The 22,615-nt window shown below is 58.2% G+C and overlaps 3 protein-coding genes across 3 annotated transcripts; all 3 read left to right on the top strand.

Moving 5' to 3' along the window:
- Nucleotides 1-207: 207 nt before the first annotated feature.
- Nucleotides 208-1,066, top strand: SNF7 (Vacuolar-sorting protein SNF7; the record flags this gene model as incomplete). The annotated part of the gene is made up of 4 exons (XM_036645246.1): nucleotides 208-391; nucleotides 455-659; nucleotides 718-923; nucleotides 984-1,066. 4 exons carry the CDS (start codon nucleotides 208-210, stop codon nucleotides 1,064-1,066), a joined length of 678 nt encoding a protein of 225 aa, XP_036489251.1.
- Nucleotides 1,067-5,553: 4,487 nt separating this feature from the next.
- On the top strand, nucleotides 5,554-15,296 carry CGCS363_v013396 (uncharacterized protein; the record flags this gene model as incomplete). Its single annotated transcript, XM_036645245.1, has 2 exons — nucleotides 5,554-5,680; nucleotides 5,755-15,296. 2 exons carry the CDS (start codon nucleotides 5,554-5,556, stop codon nucleotides 15,294-15,296), a joined length of 9,669 nt encoding a protein of 3,222 aa, XP_036489955.1.
- A 4,442-nt stretch (nucleotides 15,297-19,738) lies between these two features.
- Nucleotides 19,739-20,165, top strand: CGCS363_v013395 (uncharacterized protein; the record flags this gene model as incomplete). The annotated part of the gene is made up of 2 exons (XM_036645244.1): nucleotides 19,739-19,845; nucleotides 19,889-20,165. The coding sequence occupies 2 exons, from the start codon at nucleotides 19,739-19,741 to the stop codon at nucleotides 20,163-20,165; spliced, it is 384 nt and encodes a 127-aa protein (XP_036489957.1).
- Between the last annotated feature and the right edge of the window lie 2,450 nt (nucleotides 20,166-22,615).

Below are 22,615 nucleotides of genomic sequence, written 5' to 3'. Positions count from 1 at the left end.
GCTCCACGGTTCGTTGACGACGCCTGGTGCCCACTTGCGTCCTGTTTCGGTACCCCGCCATCAAACTTCGGCCTGCTGCCACGCAACCCGATACCACGGCTGCCTTCGAGCCGTAGCTGCCTGCGCACATCCTCAAAACCGACTCGCATCTCCTCGAACGACACTTTCCGATACCCTCTTTCCGACTACCGCGAAGCGAAAATCATCATGTCTGGCGTCTGGGGCTGGTTTGGCGGCGGCGGTGGCGCCAAGAAGAAGAACGATGCCAAAGATGCGATCCTCGGCCTGCGAGTCCAGCTCGATATGCTGCAAAAGAGAGAGAAACACTTGCAAAACTTGATGGACGAACAAGATGCTATCGCAAGGAAGAATGTGAACACAAACAAGAACGGTGAGCAGGCCAAGCGGTATTTCATGGTTTGTAGGCCTGGGTGCTAACGAAATGTTCCGATAGCCGCAAAGGCTGCCCTGCGCCGCAAGAAGGGCCACGAGCACAGCCTGGAGCAAACAGTTTCCCAAATCACGACACTTGAGTCCCAAATCAACGCTATCGAGTCTGCGAACATCAACCGCGAGACACTGCTCGCTATGGAGAAGGCTGGCCAAGCTATGAAGGGAATTCACGGCAAGCTCACGGTCGAAAAGGTGGACCAGACCATGTATGTCCCCAAACCTTATTGCATCAAGATGTTTCGACGTACTTACCAGCGAATGCAGGGAGGACCTTCGAGAACAGAACGCACTCAGCGAAGAAATTGTCAACGCTATCACAACGGGACAAACGGACGCCATCGACGACGTGGACTTGGAGGACGAGTTGGAGCAGATGCAGCAGGAGCAGTTGGACGAGCAGATGATCAGCACCGGCTCGGTTCCCGTATCGGATGCTGTGCACCGCATGCCCGCTCCGGCAAACGGAGAACGTAAGGATCCTCCATCATCCACGCCCGGTCTAGATCCAATGACTAATCATAGCCGCGCAGTCAAAGGCAAGACGCCCGTCGCTGTCGAGGAGGACGACGAGGAGGCAGAGCTCCGCAAGCTGCAGGCGGAGATGGCCATGTAAGGGGCCCAAGACGTCAAGTGATGCTGTGGGGACGGTCAAGAGTGGTGGCATAGCATTCCTGGTTTGGGACGGGGGCTTCTGGAGGCATGCATGGAACTACGGTGCGCACGAGGGGAAACCGAGGTGCCATGCGAATGGTCCTTTGCCCGAGAGAAGTGGACGCTGCACGACATACCTCGCAGCGCACAGGCACAAGCACGCTCGAACGCAGGACGTGCTGTGATGGAGAAGACGTCCTGCGCGGCCTTGGTTCACATGTTTCGCAGCCAGCCAGCCAGCCCCTCTCCCCTTTCCAGACCTGTCTACTGGCGTTGGCGTTTTGGGGCACTTGGGTGCTATTCGATGGGAATCTCGCGGTTGTGGAGGCTGAAGGGAGTTTGACAAGCTTTTTCTGCGTTGCGGGAGGGTACTTTACACAGTCTACGTCTACGTCTACGTCCAAGTCTTCATAGAACACACATTGACCATTGTTGAGAAGCTAGAAGGGTCGGTGTAAGGAATACATGCAGTGTCTATCATTGGAAACCTATGTAACTCAGGAATGCATCGCTGGCGTCTGTTTTCCAGGGTCCTTCTAGAACTAGAATGGGTTGCTTGGCTTATGCGCCGGAGACGCAGCCGCGCTGCAGCGGTGTCTGGTCCGGTGAGCGGCGGGCGAGACAACGACGGTCCACTTGGGCTCGATGGATCATGGCGGTGTTGGCCGCCTGAGTCGAGGTGAGAGGGTCCCACCTGACCGGGACCGGGACAGAAGCCACTGCTCACGTGTCTCGGCACACCGCCAGTCGTCAGGAGTGACCGATCGTGATGATGGACATCCGAAGGTACGATCAATTTCCCCGTGGGCGTCGAGGTGGCGGCGATGGCGATCCGGAGGCCTCGTTGGCCTCAGCCGTGATCCGAGTTACGGTCTCCGTAAAAACGGGCGGGGTCGCTATGCGCTGGACGATGCTATCTCGATGATATAGAGTGGACTCGACCATCAGGAGAAAAGAAAATGAGGCTTCACGACGTGTTCATGCAAAAAATTGTTAAGGGTTGAGTGAGGCCATGGACGGTGGGTGGACGAGGCGGGTGGTGCGGGACGTTTGCTGAAGAAGCGGGCGTCCGGCGATGCTGCAAAAGTACCTTTGGACTCAATTTGCGTAGATATTGGGCGATGACGGGGATACCGATACTTGTTTCTTATCGAGGTCCACACGAGATGTTTATTACGGCAGCTAAGAGCAGGCTTCTCAGAGACGGTACCCTCACCTCACGGGCAGAGACAAGCGCGCTGGAAGCATGGCCTGTGTCTGCTGTGTTTCTGTCTCATTTAGCGCCCAACGCACTACCGCCATATTTTCTTCTGCCCTAATCCCAGACGTTTACAGGGCACGTCCAACTTTTGAGCTGGCATTCCAGCCCAACGGTGCCCATGGTGCCCTGTAGGGTCACAACGGCCCTTCCCAAAGCACTGGCGGTGACGTGACAGCGGCCAGTGCGCCTTCCAGAACAACGGAATGGAATGGCACCCGACCTTCCTTTTCCCTGAGCTGGTAAATTGAAGGGCCAACTTAATTTTTTTTCCATCTGCCCAGGAAACATCCATGGACCGTTGCTCGTCCAGCATGAACAACAAAAACAACTCGCGATCGGACAATTCTACCTCTATCACGCGAATACAACAAGACACCTCACAGACGATAGCAGCCAGTCATCTACTTCGCCTCGTGTTCCCAGTAACGATACCACTCGATATCACCTTCGGTATCGCGATGGCCTCACCGTGAGCTTCAATGCCCTGCCAGCCCGACGGGCGTCCGTCAACGGGCAACCACCGACACCTGCCAACTGTTCACCCATTGTCGGGATCAGCCTGAATGGATGTCGCTGCCAGACAGAAGTTGGCACTAATCAGCGGCCATGTCGTCGGCTGTCGTGCTCTCAGCGCCCAACCAACCCCCGGGTTTCGACCTCTGCGGCCCATCGCATCTCCCTCAATCTTGTCCCCCGTCTGTGGCATGTCGTCGGACCAAGTCGGGTTCCGCAGGGCATCAACGGCGCCAATGGCAGTAATTGCTTTTGCGCGACGGGACGCATACTCGCTGCACATCTCCTCGGGCCAGACTGGGCTACTGCAGCTCTCACACACCGTCCTTCGGGAGGAGCCATGTGGTTACCTCAGCCATCCACCGCGACCATCATCCCGCCCAATCTCCGCTACCTACGTTCTCGTACCCAGGTAGACGCCAACCTCCCCACGACCCGCCAGTGACAACCATGCCAGAGGCTATGCGTGCTATGCGTATGCGTACATCTGACTCTGTCCAACCCGCACCCTTCGCGTCGGGCACAAGGTTTCCAAGGGGCATCGCGCGCGAATATCAACTTCAGTCTTCCATGCTGACATGGTCAGCACTGGCTTGCTGGCTTTCGCAATTCCGCCTGAACATCATATCTCTGCTCGTCGAAAAGTCTACCGAGTAACTCACTGTACTCTACTTGCGTTTACAAACCGCTACAAACCGCCGCCCAACCCCACCATTGCGACGGCCGGTGCCACTATCGCTGTCACTGCAGTCACATCCGCCCCTCCCGCCAGCCCGCGGTCCGGACTCTGCTGCATGGATCTTCACAGGCGAGCCTCAACCAGGCGAGCCACGTTGCACGTCGCTGACCGGGGGTTAAATGGCCGATGAGAAACAAACCGCGCTCTTTCGCCTTCCAACCCCCACCGTCACCAGTACCTGCCGCTGCGACCTGCCCTCAGGGACGCTGGAAACTCCTCTCCCGCTTACACAAAACTCTCACACAGAATCACACACATACAACCTATCTCACCCTGCCGCTTGACTGCATGTAGCCAACCCGCGGGTTCTCCCTCGTCCACCCTTCATCTTCTCGAACAACGGATGACAGACCACTTGGGTTGAGGGTGTCCTCCGTTGTGTGATTCCAGGAACCACTCTTCCGTCGGCAATCTTTTCCTTCTGTCCTGGCAGGCACCATGTACCTAGCCAACAGCAAGGATCCGCCTGGCTCCAGTGGGCCGGCCCATCGTGTTTCCTGTCTCCTATTGCCCGATAAGCTCGAGTGCGCTGGGCCAGACGTTGACGACCAGCGCAGCACAGCAATTATTAGCTCATGACTGCTAAGCAAACGGTTACTCGACGCTTCACCGGCTGCCGTTTCTCAGGTTTTTCAGACAGGCACACGGGATAGAGGAATAAATGGGGCCCTCTATGCCTCTTTGGGCCGACCATTTCACGTCTGAAAAGTCTTCCCTGAAGGACTACGGTTCAACACGGTTGTCTGGACTGTCTCTCAACCGTGGCATTTGTCTCAAATCTTGATGCTTGCCTTCTTAGTCTCAGACACGGCCCATAGTACTGGACCGAACTTGTCTCAGTTTCCTCTCGAACTTAAGAATATCTGGTTAGGATTGGGCTCATCGGGTTGATGCAAGTGTTCTTACTTTCAGAGCTTTGGTTTTGTTACGCGGAAGAGCAAAAAGAAGACAATTCACGACAAAAGGGGTTAAGACCACATAATTTAAAGTACATATCCCGGAAGAAATCAGCGGCATTCATGCCCGCCATCGTCGAGCCGCCTCGCTATGCCGGTTGGCCGCTTCATCCCAATTGCATCGTCGTTGGGCAGCCATTATCCCTCCTTCACCTCGGCTCCTGGTCCGTCCGATGTTCACCTCCCTCATGTCTCTCCTGTCTCTCATCACATCATCTATCCCTCCAACTGTCAAGCCCCCCGAATTCCCAAAAGCCTCAAACCCCAGTCCAAACCAACCCAATTGCGACGTGGCGCCAGTCTCCTCCCGCCTCACTTGAGCCAATGGCTCTGGAGCACGACAGTTGATCACTTGGACTCAGAGATTGCCCGAATCTGTCCCCATTCGTGGGGACGACGTGGGGTACGCCTGCGTCAGGGACCCCTTACTCCCGCGCCCTGTACCCTGTCTCCAGCCAGTGATGCTTGCGATGTTTGGCACTGCTAGGAAAGCTCCCCCCTGCTTGTCGAGAACCTACTTTTTCTACCACGTCTTGGCCCAGTTGTGCGCTCCTGGGTGTGCCTTGGACAGTTCGCATCCCGTCATTCATGGTCCTTATTTCCCCCTACCCTATCCATTGTCAAGCCGAGACAACAAACCTGCCACTTCCTGGTCACCAACTATCATCAATCCATCTGTTGTCTGTTTACACTGCTACATTCGTCTCATAGGCGACGAGATACAAAGCTGTACTTCCTTTTGAGTTTCGTGATACCCGCCCAAGAGACTCGATTCCTCTCGATTCTGGTTTGGGCACCACACACTGCAACAAGACAATCGAGAACCCAACGTGAGCAAAGACAACACCCAATCTCACTCTCACCAAAAAGATCCAATCATCCAGGTACGCCACAGACAACATCAGACCATCACCCCCGGATCTGCATTGACTGTGTATCAGATTAGGCAAGGGCACCCATAATCACCAGTCCCGGACAGCATGAATTCGAATGAAGATCCGGTCGACTACTGCCCGTACCGGGCAAACGTTGGCTGGGGCCAAGTCCAGACACAGGACTTCTCCAAGGTCAACTACTTTCAAGCCTCGGATGACGAGCTACGGAATGGTAAGAAAGCTACGTACCGCGCATGCTTTAATTGATATCGCATTGTCCAATTCTGACCTTATTAATTTCCAAAGACGACGACGTATTCGCCAACGGTCAGGTGTACCCCGCGCAGCCACAAGCTTCATCAAGTAGCAAGAAGAAGAAGAAGAGCAAAAAGGACAAGAAGGCCGCCGCAGCACCACCAGCCCCGGCCATCTACGACGAAGCACCAACACCCCCAGAGTACGCCGCACCAGAGACACCACAAGAAACCGTCTTCGCCGATGAAGAGTGGGCGCCAATAACCAAGACAAAGAAGAAGAAGAAGAAGAAGGGCCAGAAGGAGGAAGCTGCACCGCCTCCTCCCCCTCCACCGCCTGTAGAACCGGAGCCGACACCTGAACCCGAAGAGGAACCGGAACCTCAGCGCGAGCCAACAATCCCGGAGGAGCCAGAGCAAGAACCGGAGCCTACACCTGAGCCTGAGCCTGAGCCCGAGCCCGAAGTCGTTGCAGAGCCGCCGCCATCGCCACCTTCCAAAAAGTCCAAAGAGTCCGCCAAGGAGGTACCCAAAGAAACACCAAAGGAATCCTCCAAGAAGAGCAAGAAAGACAAGAAGAAGGACAAAAAGAAGAAGAAGGGCGCCAAGGAGGCTGAACCGGAGCCGGTTGATAGCCCCAAGTCCGTTCCCGCGGAAGACGCCAAGCCGCCCAAGATGGACGAGCCAGAGGTCCCTGCTACCGACCGTAGTCTTGGGGAGTCCAAGGACGACGCCGATAAGGGTGACTCGAGCGCCGTCCCAGCAGCTGCAGCCGCAGCCGCGATTGCGACCGCTGGAGTAGCGGCCGTTGTTGCGACAGATGCGGCATCTTCAGACGCACCGGATGCGCCCGCCAGCGAGGAGAAGCAGGAGGACAACGATGCGGAACCCTCAGACACGCCTGCTCCTGCTCCTGAGCAGGAGGAGGCTGCGGCTGAAGCGGAAGCACCTGCAGATCTCTCCACTGCTGTTGAGAATGCAGAAGAAGAAGCTCCCGCAGACACTCCAGATGCTCCTACAGAGCCTTCAGACGCGCCTGCTAGCGACGAGAAGGTAGAGAGCAACACGGATGCTCCTGTCGATGATACCAAGCAGGATGATGAGGATGCAGCTCCTATGGACGCTCCCGAAGCTCCTGCAGATGCACCAGACGCTCCCGCAGATGCACCGGACGCTCCCGTGGAAGAGGAGAAGGTTGAGAGCACGCCTGAAGCACCCGCCGACGATGAGAAGCAGGGTGAAGAAGCTGCTCCTGCAGATGTTCCAGAAGTCTCAGAAGCCCCTGTGGCCGACGAGACGTTGGAGGAGGAAAAGGCAGCACCTTCAGATCCTGTAGATGCTCCTGTGGAGGAGGAGAAGCAGGAAGCTGAGGATGCGGCTCCTGCCGACACCCCTGATGCTCCCGCGGACGCGCCAGATGCGACAGACGTGCCCGTCGCTGACGAGAAGGTCGAGGCTGCAGATGCTGCTCCCGCAGACAGTGCTGAAGCCGCCGCTCCAGAAGACGAGGCTAAGGCTGCAGAAGAAGCCCCTGCAGACAGCGCTGGAGCTGCTGTGCCTGAGGAGAAGGTCGACAACGCCGACGAATCACCAGCAGATCCCACACCGGAGTCCGCACCGGAGGCTTCAGATGAAAGTACACAGTCGACAGAACCGCCTGCCGCTGAAGTGTCTGAGGATCCTCCAGCTGTCGATGCCACCGCCAGCGTTCCTGAGGAGGCAGCAGGCGACAAGGCCGAGGGTGATACGGCGGCCGATGCTGCTCCTCCACCCGAAGACTCTGCTCCAGCTGATCCTCCCCCCCCGGCTGAAGATGCTGCGCCGGCTGAAGATGCTGCGCCAGTCGAAGATGCTGCGCCAGTCGAAGATGCTGCGCCGGTCGAGGAGGCTGCGCCGGTTGAGGAGGCTGCGCCGGCTGAGGCTGCTGATGAGGCTGCTGATGAGGCTGCTGCTGCTGAGCAAACGGAAACTCAAGATGCCCCGGCCGTTGACATCACCGATGATGTACCGGCTGCCGACGATGCGCCCATCAAACCGGAGGAAGCAAGCGACAAGCCTGCCGAGGATGCTCCTGCCCCCGAAGAAGCGAAGAGCGAAGAAATCGAACCACCCGTTGCTGAGGCTGCCGAAGAATCAGCGGCTGCCGATACAACGTCCAGCGATCCCGCAGAGGGAGGAGATACACCCGAAGAGACTGTCGCCACCGAAGAGACCGTCGCCCCCGAGGACCAAGAGAAGCCAGAAGCCGCGGCGGCAGAGGTTGCGGAACCCGAAGCTTCCGCCGCTCCTGAAGATGAGGCCTCCGCCCAGCCTGAAAAGTCGGCTTCTCCAGACCAGCAAGGTGACGAGGGCGCCGCGCCTGCGGAGGAAGACAAGGCAGATGTCGCAGACGAGACCGCTGCTCAACCAGATCCTGACACCACACCCGCAACTGCGGAAGCAGAAGCCAAGGACCCGCCCAGCGACACACCTCCGGCGGAACCCGTCAGCGAGACTACACCTGATGATGCGGCCGTGCCAGTCGAGGCTGTCAGCGAAGAACCAGCTGAGGCTGCTAGCGGGCAGCCACCCGAACCTCCCAGTGACGAAGCGGCACCGGCTGAGACTGCCACCGAGCCAGTAGCCGAGGCTCCAGCGGAAAAGCCCAGCGATGCTCCTCAAGAGGAATCTGCCGTTGAAGCTCCTAGCGAACAGCCTGCGGAACCTTCCGGCGAACAGCCAGCTGAAGTTGCAAGCGAAGAGCCAGTCGCGGCTGCCGCTGAGGAGCCGGCTGAGACTCCCGCCGAACAACCTACCGATGGACCAACTGAAGCCGCCCCGGAGGATGGTCCTGGTGAAAAGCCAGCCGAAGACACGGCTGAGGCGCAAGTCGAATCAGCTGACCCGGCCGCTGAAGAGCCCGCTCCAGCCGAGGAGTCTACCAAGGAGCCTGTCGAAGAGCCAGTCGAGGCACCAGTCGAGGCACCGGTCGAGGCCCCAGTCGAGACACCGGCTGAAGCACCAGTTGAGGCTCCAGCAGAGGCGCCGGCAGAAGCAGCGGCTGAGACAGTCGAAGCGGCCGCCGAGGAGCCCGCCGAGGCGCCCACCGATAAGACCGCAGCGGATGCCAGCATCACCCCAGAAGAAGTACCGGCCGCCGAGATCCAGCCTGAAGACGCAGCCCCAATGGAGACTCCTGATCAGCCATCAACCGAGGAAGCCTCTCCCGAAGAGGAAACCGAGGACAAAGCTGCCGACGCTGCCCCCGAGGCCAAGCCCGAAGAGGATCCGGTTTCAACGTCCCCTGACGAGGAAGCAGCACAAGACGCACCCGTGTCAACTGAAGGTATGGACCAGTACGAACTGATTAGCGACGGCAAAGACTTCACCTTTTCGGAAGCAAATCTCAACACAGAGACCAAGGATGCTAAGACAGTAACAGAGCCAGTCACGGAAACCAAGGAAACTGCCACGGAGGATACCCCTGCCGATGTTCCCGCCGACGCACCAGTGGAGCCCACTCCGGTTGCGGACGCGGACCCTGCGGCCGAACCGGAACCGACTCCGGAAGCCGAGACCGCGGCCGATGCGCCCGCAGAGCCTGCCGAACCGGCCGAAACTCAGACTCCGGATGATGCCAAAGCAGAGGAAACAGCCGAGCCCGAACCCACTCCTCAGGAGGACGACGTTCCAGAGCCTGCCGTCGAGCAAAGTAGCGAGGAAGCCCCTGCCGCCGTGCCGGAGCTCGCCCCCGAGAGCACCGAAGCGGAGACCGCTGAGGCCGCGCCCGCGCCGGACAGCCAAGATGAAGTGGCCGAGGCCACCGCTGAAGCAGACTCGACGCCGGAAGAAAGCAAGGCTGAAGCGACCGAGACCGAGGCCGCTCCACAGCCCGAGGCTTCCGACCCTGCGCCAGAAGTCGTCGATACGCCGGCGGAAGAGACCAAGGACGAGGGTGACGATGCTCCAAAGCCCACCGATGAGCCAGCTGCTGAACCGGTCACTGATGAACCTGCCACTGCTGAACCTGCCACTGCTGAACCTACCACTGCTGAACCTGCCACTGCTGAACCTGCCACTACTGAAGAGGCTCCTGTCGTTGACGAGAGCCCCGCCGCGGAGGCTGCGGCTGTTGACGGCGGCGAGGCCCCAGCTGCAGAGGAAGCACCCACGACAGCACCTCCCGCAGAAGAAGCTGTCAGTGCTGAGCAGGCTCAAGAGAGCCCTGCCGACACCCAGCCCGCTGAGGAAAGCGTTGAGGACCAGCCTGCAACTGCCGAAGACAAGCAAGAAGTTGCAGTGCCAGCCCCCGACACGGCCGAAGAGGTAGCTCAGCCCGATGCACCTGCTCCCGAGACTGAAGAAACCCTTGCGGGTGAGGAACAAGGCAATGACAGCCCCGCCGATGGCGACGCAGCCCAACCAAGCAATGTCGAAGAGGAACAACCCGCTGCAATCGATCCACCCGCAGCAGAGGAGACCGCGGAAGACAAGCCTGTTGTTGAAGCTGCCCCAGAGGAAGACGCTCAGCCTGAAGAAGCCACCGCTCCAGCAGAAGAGACTCAAAACGAGAGCGAAGACGCTCCCGCCCCTGCTCCTTCAGACGAACAACCGGAAGCTTCTGCCGAAGAACCCAAGGAAGTCTCTGCTGAAAGCGAGGCCGCTCCTGAAACTCAGGAAAGCCCCGTCGGTGATGAGGTCGAAAAAGCGGTTGTCCAAGAGCAAGACACCCAGCCAGACTCTTCTGCAGACACAGCCGAGGCACCAGCTGAGGCACCACAAACCGACGAGGCAAAGGAACCCGAGAGTGATCCTGCAGCTGAGCCTGTTGAAGCCAGCGAACCGGAACAGCCCGTTGAAGCTAGCGGGCCCGAGGAACCGGCGGCCGAAGCCGGCGAGGCCAGTGAAACTGCGCCCGAGCCTGCCGAGCCCGTCGAATCTGAGCAACCTGCAGCGGAGACGGCTGAGACGGCTGAAGCTGAGCAGCCTGCCCCGGAGCCCGTCGAGGCCACAGAGGCAGAGCAAGCTGCGCCTGAACCTCAAGAGACCAGCGAGCCTGCCACGCAGCCCGAGGCCGACCCGGTCGAGCCGAGTGAGGCCGTGGCAAGCCCTCCTGAGGGCGAGGAAGCTCCTGCGGAACCTGTCGCGGCCGAAGCCCCCGCTGAGCCGGTCGTTGCCGACGAAGCTCCAACTGAACCTGCTGTAGAGGAACCTGCTTCTGAGCCAGCTGCTGAACCTGCTGCTGAGCCTGCTGCTGAGCCTCCTGTGGCCGAAGAGCCTCCTGTGGCCGAAGAGCCTCCTGTGGCCGAAGAGCCTCCTGCGGCCGAAGAGCCTCCTGCGGCCGAGCCTGTTGCAGAGGAGACCGCCGCTGAGCCTGTCGCGGCTGAGGAAAAGCCCGCAGAGCCAGCTCCTGCCGAAGAACCCCAAGCCGAGCCAGTCGCAGACGAACCTTCTGCTGAGCCTGCTGCGGAGCCTGCCGCGTCTGAGGATGCCCCTGCTGAGCAAGTCACCGACGAACCTGCTGCTGAGCCTGCCGCCGAGCCTGCTGCAGCTGAAGGAACTCCAGCTGAACCAGCTCCAGAGGAGAACGCTGCAGCGGAAGAAACTCCGGCTGAACCAGCTACAAAAGATGCTGCTGCCGAGCCTGCTTCTGTTGCTGCAGTTGAAGAAGCGCCAGCTGCTGAGCCAGCGGCCGCAGAAGAAACTCCAGCAGAACCAGTTACGGAGGAACCAGCTGTTGAGTCTGCGGCGCCCGATGAACCCGCCGCCGAGCCAGCCGTCAATGAGGAACCATCCGCAGAACCAGTTGCTGCTGATGAGACACCTGCTGCTGAGCCTGAAGCTGAGGAGTCGCCAGCTGATCCTCCTGCCGCTGAAGAGCCTGCAGCTGCTGAGCCTGAGGCGGAAGCACCCCAAGCTGAACCAGTCGCATCTGAGGAGGCACCTGCCGAGCCGGCTGCGAGCGAAGAACCTCCTGCTGACCCTCCAACTGTCGAAGAAGCCCCAGTCGCGGAAGAGGCTCTCGCCGCTGAGGAAGCTCCCGCTGCTTTGGAGGCACCCGCTACTGAGGAGGCTCCTGCCCCTGAAGAAGCGCCGGCCCCAGAAGAAGCCCCCGTTGCCGAGAAAGCGGCTGATGATGAAGTCCCGGCTGCTGAAGAAGCCCCCGTTGCGGAAGAGGCTCCTGCTGCGGATGAAGTCCCGGCCGCTGATGAGGCCCCGGCGGCTGAAGAACCGGCTGCTGAGGAGGCCCCGGCCGCTGAAGCTCCTGCTGCTGAAGAGGCTCCTGCTGCTGAAGAGGCTCCTGCTGCGGATGAAGTCCCGGCCGCTGAGGAGGCTCCTGCCCCTGAAGAGGCTCCTGTTGCTGAAGCAGCCCCGGCTGAACCTTCTACGGTCGACGAACCTGCTGCTGAGGAACCAGCTGTTGAAGAGGCTCCCGCTGAGCCTGCTGCTGAAGAAGCCGCCGCTGAACCTGCTCCGGCTGAGGAACCTGCTCCGGCTGAGGAACCTGCTCCGGCTGAGGAACCTGCTCCGGCTGAGGAACCTGCTCCGGCTGAGGAACCTGCTGCTGAACAAATTCCTGTTCCTGAGGAAGCCCCTGTTACTGAGGAACCGGCTGCTGAAGAAGCTCCTGCTGACCCTGCTCCAGCTGAGGAATCTGCACCAGCTGAGGAATCTGCACCAGCTGAGGAATCTGCACCAGCTGAGCCTGAAGCGGAACCCGCGACAGAGGATAGTCATGCAGCCGAGATTGCCGCAGGAATAGCGGTTGCCGCTGCTGGAGCGACTGCTGCGGCTGTTGTGGCTGACAAGTCTGCGCCGGAAGGAGAGAAGACACGAGGTTTGGATGTTGAGGAGAGCAAGGACTCGGTGCCGCCGATTCCTAGTGAAGAGAAACCAGGTGAGAATACCCCTCCTTCCCCCGATTCCCCCGATGGAGATGCACGGGAAGGACCGGATGGAGAGAATCCCGAGGGCGCCGCCGAGGATGTCCCGGAAGATGCCCCGAACACAGAGGAAGACGATGCCGCACCGGAGCCCACTGGAGAGGAGACCGAAGTCCCAGCTGGAGAGGCCGCCGACCCGGATGCCCCCGAGGCACAGCCACAAGGGAGCGATGGCGCGCCGCCAGCCGAAGAAGAGGTTTCACCGCAAGAGGACTTGACGACGACCGCTGAAGAGCCTGGGCCAGAGCCAAGCCCACCTGAAGATGAGGACGCCGCCCCTGTCGAACAGACCGAGCCCGAACCCGCGCACGAGCAAGCCGAGCCGCAAGAGCCTGAACAGGTCGAACAAGAGCCCGAGAACGTCGAACAAGAACCTGAACAAGCTGGGCCACAAGAGCCTGAGCCTGTTGAGCCGCAAGAGCCTGAGCCGCAAGAGCCCGCTGAGACCGCTGAGCCTGCCGAGCCCGTTGAGCCTGTTGAGACTGAACCGCAAGAACCTGAGCCAGAACCTGAGCAAGCTCAGCCACAAGAGCCCGAGAACGTCGAACAAGCAGCTGAAGAAGTCGAGCCGCAAGAACCTGAGCAAGCCGAGTCACAAGAGCCTGAGTCTGCTGAGCCCGCTGAGCCCGAGCCAGAACCTGAGCAAGAGGCCGAACAAGTCGAACAAGAACCAGAAGCAGTCGAGGTACAAGAGCCTGAGCCCGTTGAACCGCAAGAGGATCAGGCACTTGTCGAAGAAGAAAGTTCCCCAGCAGAAGCCAATCCTGTCGAAGATGCACCAGAAGAATCGACAAAGGACGCTCCAGACGCCGACGATGCAGATGCTGCCATCACAGGAGTTGCAGCCGTTGGTGTTGCTGGCGTCGCAGGCCTGGTAGCCATAGATCAACTTGGCAAGGACTCCGACGAAACTATTTCCCGACGCGGTTCTTCAGACAAGCTCACACAGACTCTTGGTGGCAACATTCCAATGTCAGTGTCCGCTACTCTTACGGGATCAAAGCCAGAAGACGTCGACGTGGATGCCAACTTCAGCCCGGTGGAGAAGGAAGGTTTTTCAGATCAAGGCACGCAAACAGACAGCAGCTCTGTCTTCGGCTTCAGGCCCTCGACTCCAGCTGTGATCCTGCCCGATCTTTGCGATCCTTCATCACCAGCCTCCAGGGCGAGGGCAAAGGCACTCAGGCGGCAACGCAAGCTCTCGGTTGCTCGGGCCGAAGAACTTGTTGCAGCGGCCGTGATTATCTATGCTACGGCCCAGACTCTCAGCCCTCCGAACAGTCCCTCCTCCCAGGACAGCACACAGCTCATCAAGGCTATGCCCAGCTTGGATCAACAGTTGAAGATGAAGCCAAAGAAGGCTCGAGCATTTTTCTCGCGGGTCCTACCAAGCCTTCTTTCCAGACGCAGGAGTACTACCACTAAGGGAGCGGATACAGTCAATGAGTTTGGTGCTAACCAGTCTATAGAAAGAAAGGAGGAGCGCGACAAGCACCGCCGACACCGCCGTTCTTCCCACTCTTCCCACCATCCGTCTTCATACTCCAGTCGCCGGGCTGAGGAAGAAGGCCGCGACAGCAGTCGTCGTCATTCGTCTCACTCCCACCAATCTTCTCACCGCCGTCACCGCACCGACAGCGACCGATCATCTTACCGATCTCGCGACACGGCTCCAAGCACGCCCCCGAGAACGCCCAAGAGACAAGACAGTGGCTTCTCGGAAAGCCCACAGACACAGACCACCACCCGCCGCCGCCGTCACAGCGAGCGAAGCGAAGGTCGCAGTGAGCATACGGAGAGAAGCGAGAGACGTTCTGAGCGCACTCCTGAGGAGCAAGCAGCTCATGATAGAAGAAAGGAAGAGCGAAGACTTGCAAGAGACAAGGAACGTGCTCGCGAGCGCGAGGCCGAGCTCGAGCGGGAGAGGGAGCAAGAGCGAAGAGATAGAGAGAGAGACAGAGAACGAAGAAGAGAGAGGGAACGGCAGCGCGAGCGTGAGCTGGAGAGGGAGCAAGAGGAGAAGGAGAGAGAGCGCCGTCGCAGCACCAAGGGAAAGGAGCCAGAGATCCTCGACAGGTCACAGGAACCCATGGAGCGCAGCCACCGCCGTTCTTCTCGTCGTCACAGTACCTCGGAGCACAACCGCCCCGAGCGCGTTATCCCGGAGCGCACCTCCAGCAAGCGAGAACGCAAAGATGTGCGAGAACCCTCGTCGGACAGGACAGGGCCTAGACGATTCTTCAGCGTCAGAAACCGAGAAGGTACGGCTTCATCGGCAGCAGCCCCCCCTCAGGATCCCCCCCTTGCCAAGGACGACATGCCAATGGATGACGACGCAGGACACCAAGACGCAGCGGCTACTCGCGACATTCCTAATCGGACAGACACCACGCGTTCCAGGCACCGTCACCGCCGCCATTCCGAAGACGGCAGCGGCAGGGCTAAGCTCCAGAAAGTGCGTGACCAGGTCGCCGAGGAGGCCAGGCGAGTGGCAGAGGAGAAGCCCCGCTCGAAGCATTCTTCTCATCACTCCCATGCCAGTCCGGACGACTCTCGCCGCAGAGCTCGCGAGGAGGGCAGGAAGAAGACGAGAGATGTGGAGAAGGAGAGGGAGCGGGAGAAGGAGAAGTCTGGCGGCATCAAGGGCATGTTCAAGAAACTGTTCAACTGATGATTTGTGTGTGTAATGATGTTACGACTACGATTTGTACGCGGACTGGATCGATGCCTTTTTTTTACGGAACGACAAGACTGCACGGGTTTGATGGACTGGCTTAGAGGCGTTGGGTTTGATTTGGAGACCTTGATGATTTCCTGGTTCTGGATTATGAATCATTTCTAATGATTTAATCGCTTCATGATTAATGTGTTTAGGAATCAATACATGTCTGACGAGTTTCGAACATTGAACTCTCTTGCCCCTTTTCCCACCACACTTGCATTATCTTCACTGTGATATTCAAACCCATGACCGGAGGCTACACGTACGACGACGTCGAAGCGGGATCCGGATGTCACGGTCTACACCTCGTATCGCTACGACGTCCTCGGCCATTCTTCAACATGACTCTTTCTCGCAGGCAATAATTCAGCTCCTAGTGCCTGCAGTGGAACACACACACACACACACACACACACACACACAGGTCTGTTATCGTGGTCTTGGTCTAGCCTGCCGCGTCATGCAGCGGACAGCACCGTCCCGAACCGCAGCTGCCGCGGGTGAACCCAGACTCTCTACGCGCGCGCACAGGCGAAGTCCTCGTTCTTCGCAAGTTCACTCATCAACACCACCATCATCACCACCAGCGTCACATAGACCGATGTCCAGGTCAGTTTCTGGTCTAAGCCATCCACGTCCACTGATTCATGCTTAATCCGGCGCGTTCCATCCGGATGCTCCCGCAAACTCAAAGATTGTATGCTGTGTCCTCCTGACCCCGAGCGACCCGCAGCAGCAAACCCCGAGCCTGCCTCGTGGCGCCGGCGAAGACTCACCTCCCCGAGGCCGAGACGGGCAATGATCGGTGAGGATTTTCAGGCACGACGCCTGTGAGGGGCCTAGCAGCATCGACCTGAACTAGCGTGATGCACGTATTTTCAGCAGATGTGAACGTTGACATGGGTATTCTGCAGTAATTGACGAGTCGCTTTTTGTTTTGGTCTTTCACGGGGGCGTGTGCAGTTCGAGAAGATGTTCTAGGCTGGGGATGGGGCTTGTCGGTCAGCGGGACGGACCTTGATGAACTATACTATCGTCGGCTTCAGCCGTGTGTCTACTTGAGGGGGTAGTTCACTCGCGACAATACGATGTAGGATCGTGGGGTCGTGAGCTGAATTCATGTTTTGTAATGCCAATGCTATCGGTGATGCTATCGCGCCTTTTCGCCGTCGCGGTGCATCGGCGAAGTCGGAGTTGGTTTTTTTCCGCTCGGGAGAGCGTCGGCGCGGTGGTTTTGCTGCGCCGATGTTTTGTGTGTTTCGTTACTCAACACTTTGCCAATATTATTGAAATGGTGACGACCTCGACACCTGGATTTCTCATCGTGAGCGGCCCAGCGTCGGATCACCGCGCCGACCATCCTGACACATGCAGCCGGTCACGCGAAGCAAAGCCTGTATTGAGTTTCCTGGCAGGCCGGGGGCTAATGTTTAAGCACTAATTTACTGCATGCACGACAACAGGTTTGACGATGCGATGTGATGCCTGGGATTACTTTCTTCAGCTGCAATCCGAGAGTGGATGTGTGGTCGTTATCTTCGTTTGCTGGCTGCCCGTCGGCTTTCCTTCCACGTTCTCGCACCTCAACCCCGGCGGGCTTACGTGGCGGCAGCTGTACCCCCAGGCGAATGCCCACCGACGCACGCGAGGTCCTTCGCAGAAGATTGGGAAGCATGCATGGAGGGCGGGTTGAAATGCGCGTGATACCTTTTTGGTCACGTCTTTAACCAGGGCCTCGGTTCATTGCTGCGCGATAGAGACTCCCACGGCGTCGAGTCTGCGTAGGTTTTGTGGTTCTTGCGCAACCATCACGGATTGGAAAGATGCGAAATGCAGCGGCCGAGTCCCCGGGGCCGGCTCTTGTCCGACACCGACCACCACCACCACCCCCGCGCCGCCGTTGTGTGTGCCCACGCACCGACATGGGTCCCGGTCGGACAAAGGCTGAGCGTCCCTGGCTTTAGCGCCGCCGGCCCTGATCCCCCGCGCTCTAAGGTTAATTGGCGTGGGCGACTAGTTCGATGTGCCAGGTTTTTGACCACACCCTTTTTCTCTAAATTCTTGCCTGTCCCGCAAAGCCAAGACAATTCTATCTTCGTTGCGCTTAAGCGGCTGCGAGTTAAATTTCTGGTGACGTGGAGGTCCGTCGGTGGGTGGCTGCGCAGGCGGCTGGGACGGTAGATAGGTGAGGCAAGCTGAGTTGTGATGGTTCGTAAGTGAGTGAGAGCGCACGCGAGAGAGAGAGGAAGAGAGGGGCTTTTCCGAGGCGCCGTATTTCTCGGGTGTTGTTCCCGAAGCAGAGGGTTTGCGATTTCTTCACGGTGAAGCTGTAATGAGCGCTTCGTAGACGCCGGCTAAGGCGGCCTGTCTGTGATTCTCGCCCACCTGAAAGATGAAGCTAGGGTTCGCTACGGCATGGCGCCGAGTGATGTTGAATCTGGAGGTTGCGATACTAGAGGCTCCTCGTGTTCACGATGTTTCCCCAATACGCGTGTTCACACCCCTCCTCCACCATCCCCTATACCTGCTTCACAGGACGCCCGTTGGATTACTCCGGGTGGCGATGGCCGTCTTGACTCGGGGAAGTTGCTCGAATGGACGGCTGCAGGTAGAAAGCTCAAATGGATTCAGACGAGAATGAATATTGGAAGAGAGGGAAATGCAGTGCTCAGGAGAACGGCGGTGAGGAGGTTCACCGAACTACCTGGGCCAATGTTATCTCGCCTGAGGTAGGTATAGACCTCCATCACGTAGTATAGGCATAGGGTAGGAGTTTTTTCTTCAGTCTTTGTCGCCGGCTGGCAACAGTAGCAGCGGCGGCAGCAGCAGTTCTCCCAAGCCAGTGGATCGCAATCAATATCCATGGAAGCTTTGACAGCAGGAGTTCGTCCCGGAAACCTAGCATTTGGGAATTAAGCATACGGCTTCGGTATTTTGCTTTCTTCTTCCAGTGCGCAGGCTGCCGACGGTGCTCCCGAATGTGCCGACGAACAGGTCACTCGGGAGCAACCGATCAAGGACACAGCCAACGAACGGTGCCCATCCATATTGAGTGCTAAGTTATTGAGGTTCATGCTAAGGGCGGAATGAAAGAAGGTTAATGACACACAGAGTCAATGGGGAGGGGCGGGTGCGGACGCGGATGAGCGGGAAGAGGCGCAGGTGCTTGCCTGTAGCAGCAAGTCTATGACAGCGATAATTTGGGCGTGAGGCATTTGCGGCAATGCCGTGGGAGGACGATTTTGGCGATGCCAAGACTTTATTACCAGTTTGGGTAATCGTGGATAGGAGCTGGTGGAGATGGCTCGGTGAAAGAAGTCGGCGAGAGGCGGCGAGTTGTTCGGCATAAGACTGTCGGACCCTTAGCTGCGCCTTAGTCAGGACTGATTGAAGTAAGGAAGCCAAAGCCCCCCTTGTTGTGTGTATATTGCAGAGGACGGCTGCGATACCACGGGCAGAAACATCGTCGTCGTCGCCCTTGCTGGTGTTTGGGGGTGGTTTGGTCGCGTTGGTGATACACTGATGGTCGTCCAGGGCGCGCAGAGGTGAGGGTTTCGGGGATGATGTCTGGAGGAGGTTGCACGCTGGTCGGGGTCGTCGACCGTCGAGATGGAGGCTCAGGGCCCTGACCGCTGACGCTAAGGCGATTGGGGCTTAGCGCATGCAAGGCGGCATCCGGCATTTGTGCGAGCAGAGGGCGCACTGGCCAGGTGAGAGCCCGTGTGGCGGTCCACCTCGATACGTACCCGGTTGGGGCTGCTAAAAGCGGGACCGCGTCCAGAGATGAGGCTTGCGCGGCCGGCCAGGGGTTGAGGCAGGCACGCAGGTCCCAGCAACCTCCTCCTTCCTGCTGCCGCTACCATGGATGCACTGCTGATGGATTTCCATTGACGAGATTTCTGCCCATCCACATCCACCTCACACACAACCTCACATCGTCAATGTCGACGCCAATACCGACGGGCCCTGGCCTGCAGCCTGCCAATGCCCAGACCAGCACCAACACTGCCAACACCAACCCTCGACTGAGACACGCCTACACGCAAGCAATGGAAGCTCACATGCATCCCATCCAGATGATCCAGTCCATCGACGCTGCCTGCCCTGTGCCATCCCAACCGCAACCACAACCGCCCAGCGCTAGCCTCGTGCATCTCGTTCTCCTCTCGTGCCCCTTGGCCCCTGGCAATCCCGTTGGCCCCTCGTCCGCGCAGCTCCTGTCGATATCCCATTGGCATTGATCCTTCACGGGGACCGCTTTTGAGGCGCTGCATCTTACCTGCAGTATCTCGCTGCTTCAGGTGCATGACGATGTTAGGTTGCCAAGTCTCCCGCCGCCGGCTTCGCTGCTGAAGCCAGCCGGAACCTGCAAAGACGGACATCCCACGGACATGGACAACCGCCATCCTCCGCCAATCCTCCTGTCCTGTCATGTCAGTCTCAGGCGCCCATGCTTATCCGTACGTACCGTCAAGAACCGCGCCAACAATAGCAACAGATACCCTGCGTACTAGGTAAATAGATGACTGACAGGCAGGCAGACGTGCAGCAAACATGCAGAAACACAGGCACGCAGGCAGGCACATGGTCGACGCACCTTCGGGAACCCCTGCTCCCATCATCGGGATTACCTTTTCACCCCCACATTCAACTCGCAGGGAGCCGGGGACTACGTACGCAATCCATCCCTCTATCGTCCAATGGCGGCTGCTCAACGACCTCGATCCCCGATTTCCATTCTCCTTCCCGCGAATGACCGCCCGAGCCCGCCATGGGGAATCACGGGAGCTTCTTCCAATCAAGCATACTCGCAAATGATCACGAAATTGAAGTCTATTGAACCGCCCTTTACCCTCTTGGGCAATAGAGCCTTTCTCGCTCTCGCATTATCGCTGTCCTGATGCATACTGACGCATCACGAAATAGCATTTCCTCGGTCGTCGGCTCACGCCAACCGCTCGCAAATGCCCCCCATCTGTCTCCCTGTCCTGTCGCTATCCGTATCGACTTTTGCTATCGAGATCCTGCGGGAGATCCGGCTTTCGGCGGACCACGTTTTCCTTTCCCACTCTCATCCCATGTCCGTTTCTTCGTTTCTTCTTCCCCTGCCTGCCTCAGTGCCAAGACGACGTGAGACCCGGCGGGATGTCGCTCTTTTACTGAACGAGCACTCTGGATAGAGATGACGACCAAAGTCGAAACAACTCCATGAAAGGGGGCAGACAAACGCTGGCCGTTTTCAACACGTGGGACTACCTGCAGCGCAACCGTAGCATCGACTATCGTCCATCAGTGGGCTTCTTGGACAGAAAATGTGGTCTGGGACGACCGAGCTACACGCGGGGAACAGACGCGGATGCAAACATCAAACAAATCCCACCACCGTTGGACCGTCGACGTTGCGTTCCTCCGAGTCAGCGGCTCAACAGAGTTAGTGGACAACATCGGACAGATTTTTTTTCTCCTTTGTCAGTGCCCAACGCCACTGCAACCTAGTGGCTTGTGCCCTTCGACCCTTCTCCATATTCTCTCTGCCCCCCCCGGCCCCATCTCCCAAGAGCCAAGAGTGAAGAGTCCCCAAATCCATTACATCCCATGCCCGTTTTGACGCGCCCGCCCCATATCGAACGGTTTTCCCTTTGGCGCCGTTGCATTGGATGACGTTGACCGCGGCCGAAAGGGGCCGGGGGCCAGCGCCGCACCGCCGGCATGGAGGGATACCCTTGGCAAGCCGCGTCTTTTCGGCCGGGCATGTCAGCGGAGGAACGCCACGGATTTGGCCATCTTCACCACCCTTTTGAGCCTTTCCCAATCCTTTTCTGCCTGCCCGCCTTCAATTATTGATTAGCTTCAATTCTTATCACCGTTGATGTTTCCTTAGCACCACCGTACCCGCCAATAGGCGTTCCCCGTCATGCTTGGCATTCGGCTGTTTGCAATTGGGCAGCGAGGGTGCCGAACATTGGACTCTCTCTCTTCGCCGACTCTCTCTGCGCGAATGAGGCTCTGATATTGCTGACTGGTTCTTAACACAATTTCCTTAGTCATTGCCCATTTCCTAGTCTGGATTCTAGGCGGACTCAAAGTCCTCCTGTTACTCCCCCGTTTCTCCCGGACTGAACTCCAGTCTTGGCAAGGGAGGCCCGGTCTTAGGAGACGTCAAAATCATCCTATGTTTCGTTTACCCGTCCGTCCTCTACTCGGAGGTATCCATCGCAGAAGAAACGAAGGAGCGCACGGGGTTTGGCCTTGCTACCCGCGGGACTAATGCAGCCACACAGAAGCACGTTTCGATAGTTGCTGCTGACTGTCAGGAGCACTACAGTTACGCGTCAGCCGTGTTCGATCGTTTGATGGCATGGGGTAGACTGACTAAGATAGTCAGCACGTCGTCTCGTCTGAAATCGACTAAGCATGTGGCTCGGGCTGGAGATCATCAACGTCGTCTTGTTTCCTTCCCCATATTTTCCTATTCCCTACACCCACCGTCGTCTTGCACCCCTTAGCCGCCTGAACTTCACACATCCAAGATGGGTCGAGATATGGGGCCGCTCGCTCACAGGCCACGAGCTAGTGTACGGAAAGACCAGCGCCTATGCAATTCGCATGCAGGTCATCCATATCGGTCAGGGGTGGCAGGTGGTCGGCGGATATGGCAAGCAGTCTTGCCCTCGTCTACTCCTGCTCGGTAGCGACAGAGCAACATCACGCATGGGCCTTTGATGGCCGACCCCCTTCTCTGGATCTTTCATCGACATGGGTATCAAGTTCTCGCTCGTATAGCTTCTATGCTTGAATGTACCCCGTCTGTCATCGTGGAGCAGCTTGCAGGCGGGCTCGCCAAAGTTGCCGGACGCCGATGTTCTCGTGTCAACCCGGTCGTTCATGATGGCCTCCTGTGTGGGAAAGTACCCTTCGAGTCAGGGGCGATCGGCCTCTCGCCCCGAACTAGGTCCTCAGAGCGCAGCATCGAGAGCTACGCTGGGTGCTGTGCTTGCGAGTTCGTGTCGGGGGCATCTGGCTCTCTCGGCTCGCTTAGACGAAGTTGGTGAGACTGGGTGCATCTCGTCCATGTCGTGATCGAATCTCGAATTGTATAAAGGCAAGTCAGATCTCCCGTCTGTTAATCCATTCCAGAACATCATCATCCGCTTCATCAAGCTTGATCTTCCTTCTCTCTCTTGCCTACATTCGTTTTTGGCATTTGATCTTCGTTCTTTGAACATTCTCTCGTTTTCGACACTCGTTACTTGATTACACCAACAATC

The sequence above is a fragment of the Colletotrichum siamense genome (genome assembly GCF_013390195.1).
Source record: "Colletotrichum siamense strain Cg363 chromosome Unknown KSG_Cg363_contig09, whole genome shotgun sequence".
In the NCBI taxonomy this organism is placed as follows: Eukaryota; Fungi; Ascomycota; class Sordariomycetes; order Glomerellales; family Glomerellaceae; genus Colletotrichum; species Colletotrichum siamense.
This window is presented reverse-complemented; position numbering and strand designations above follow the sequence as displayed.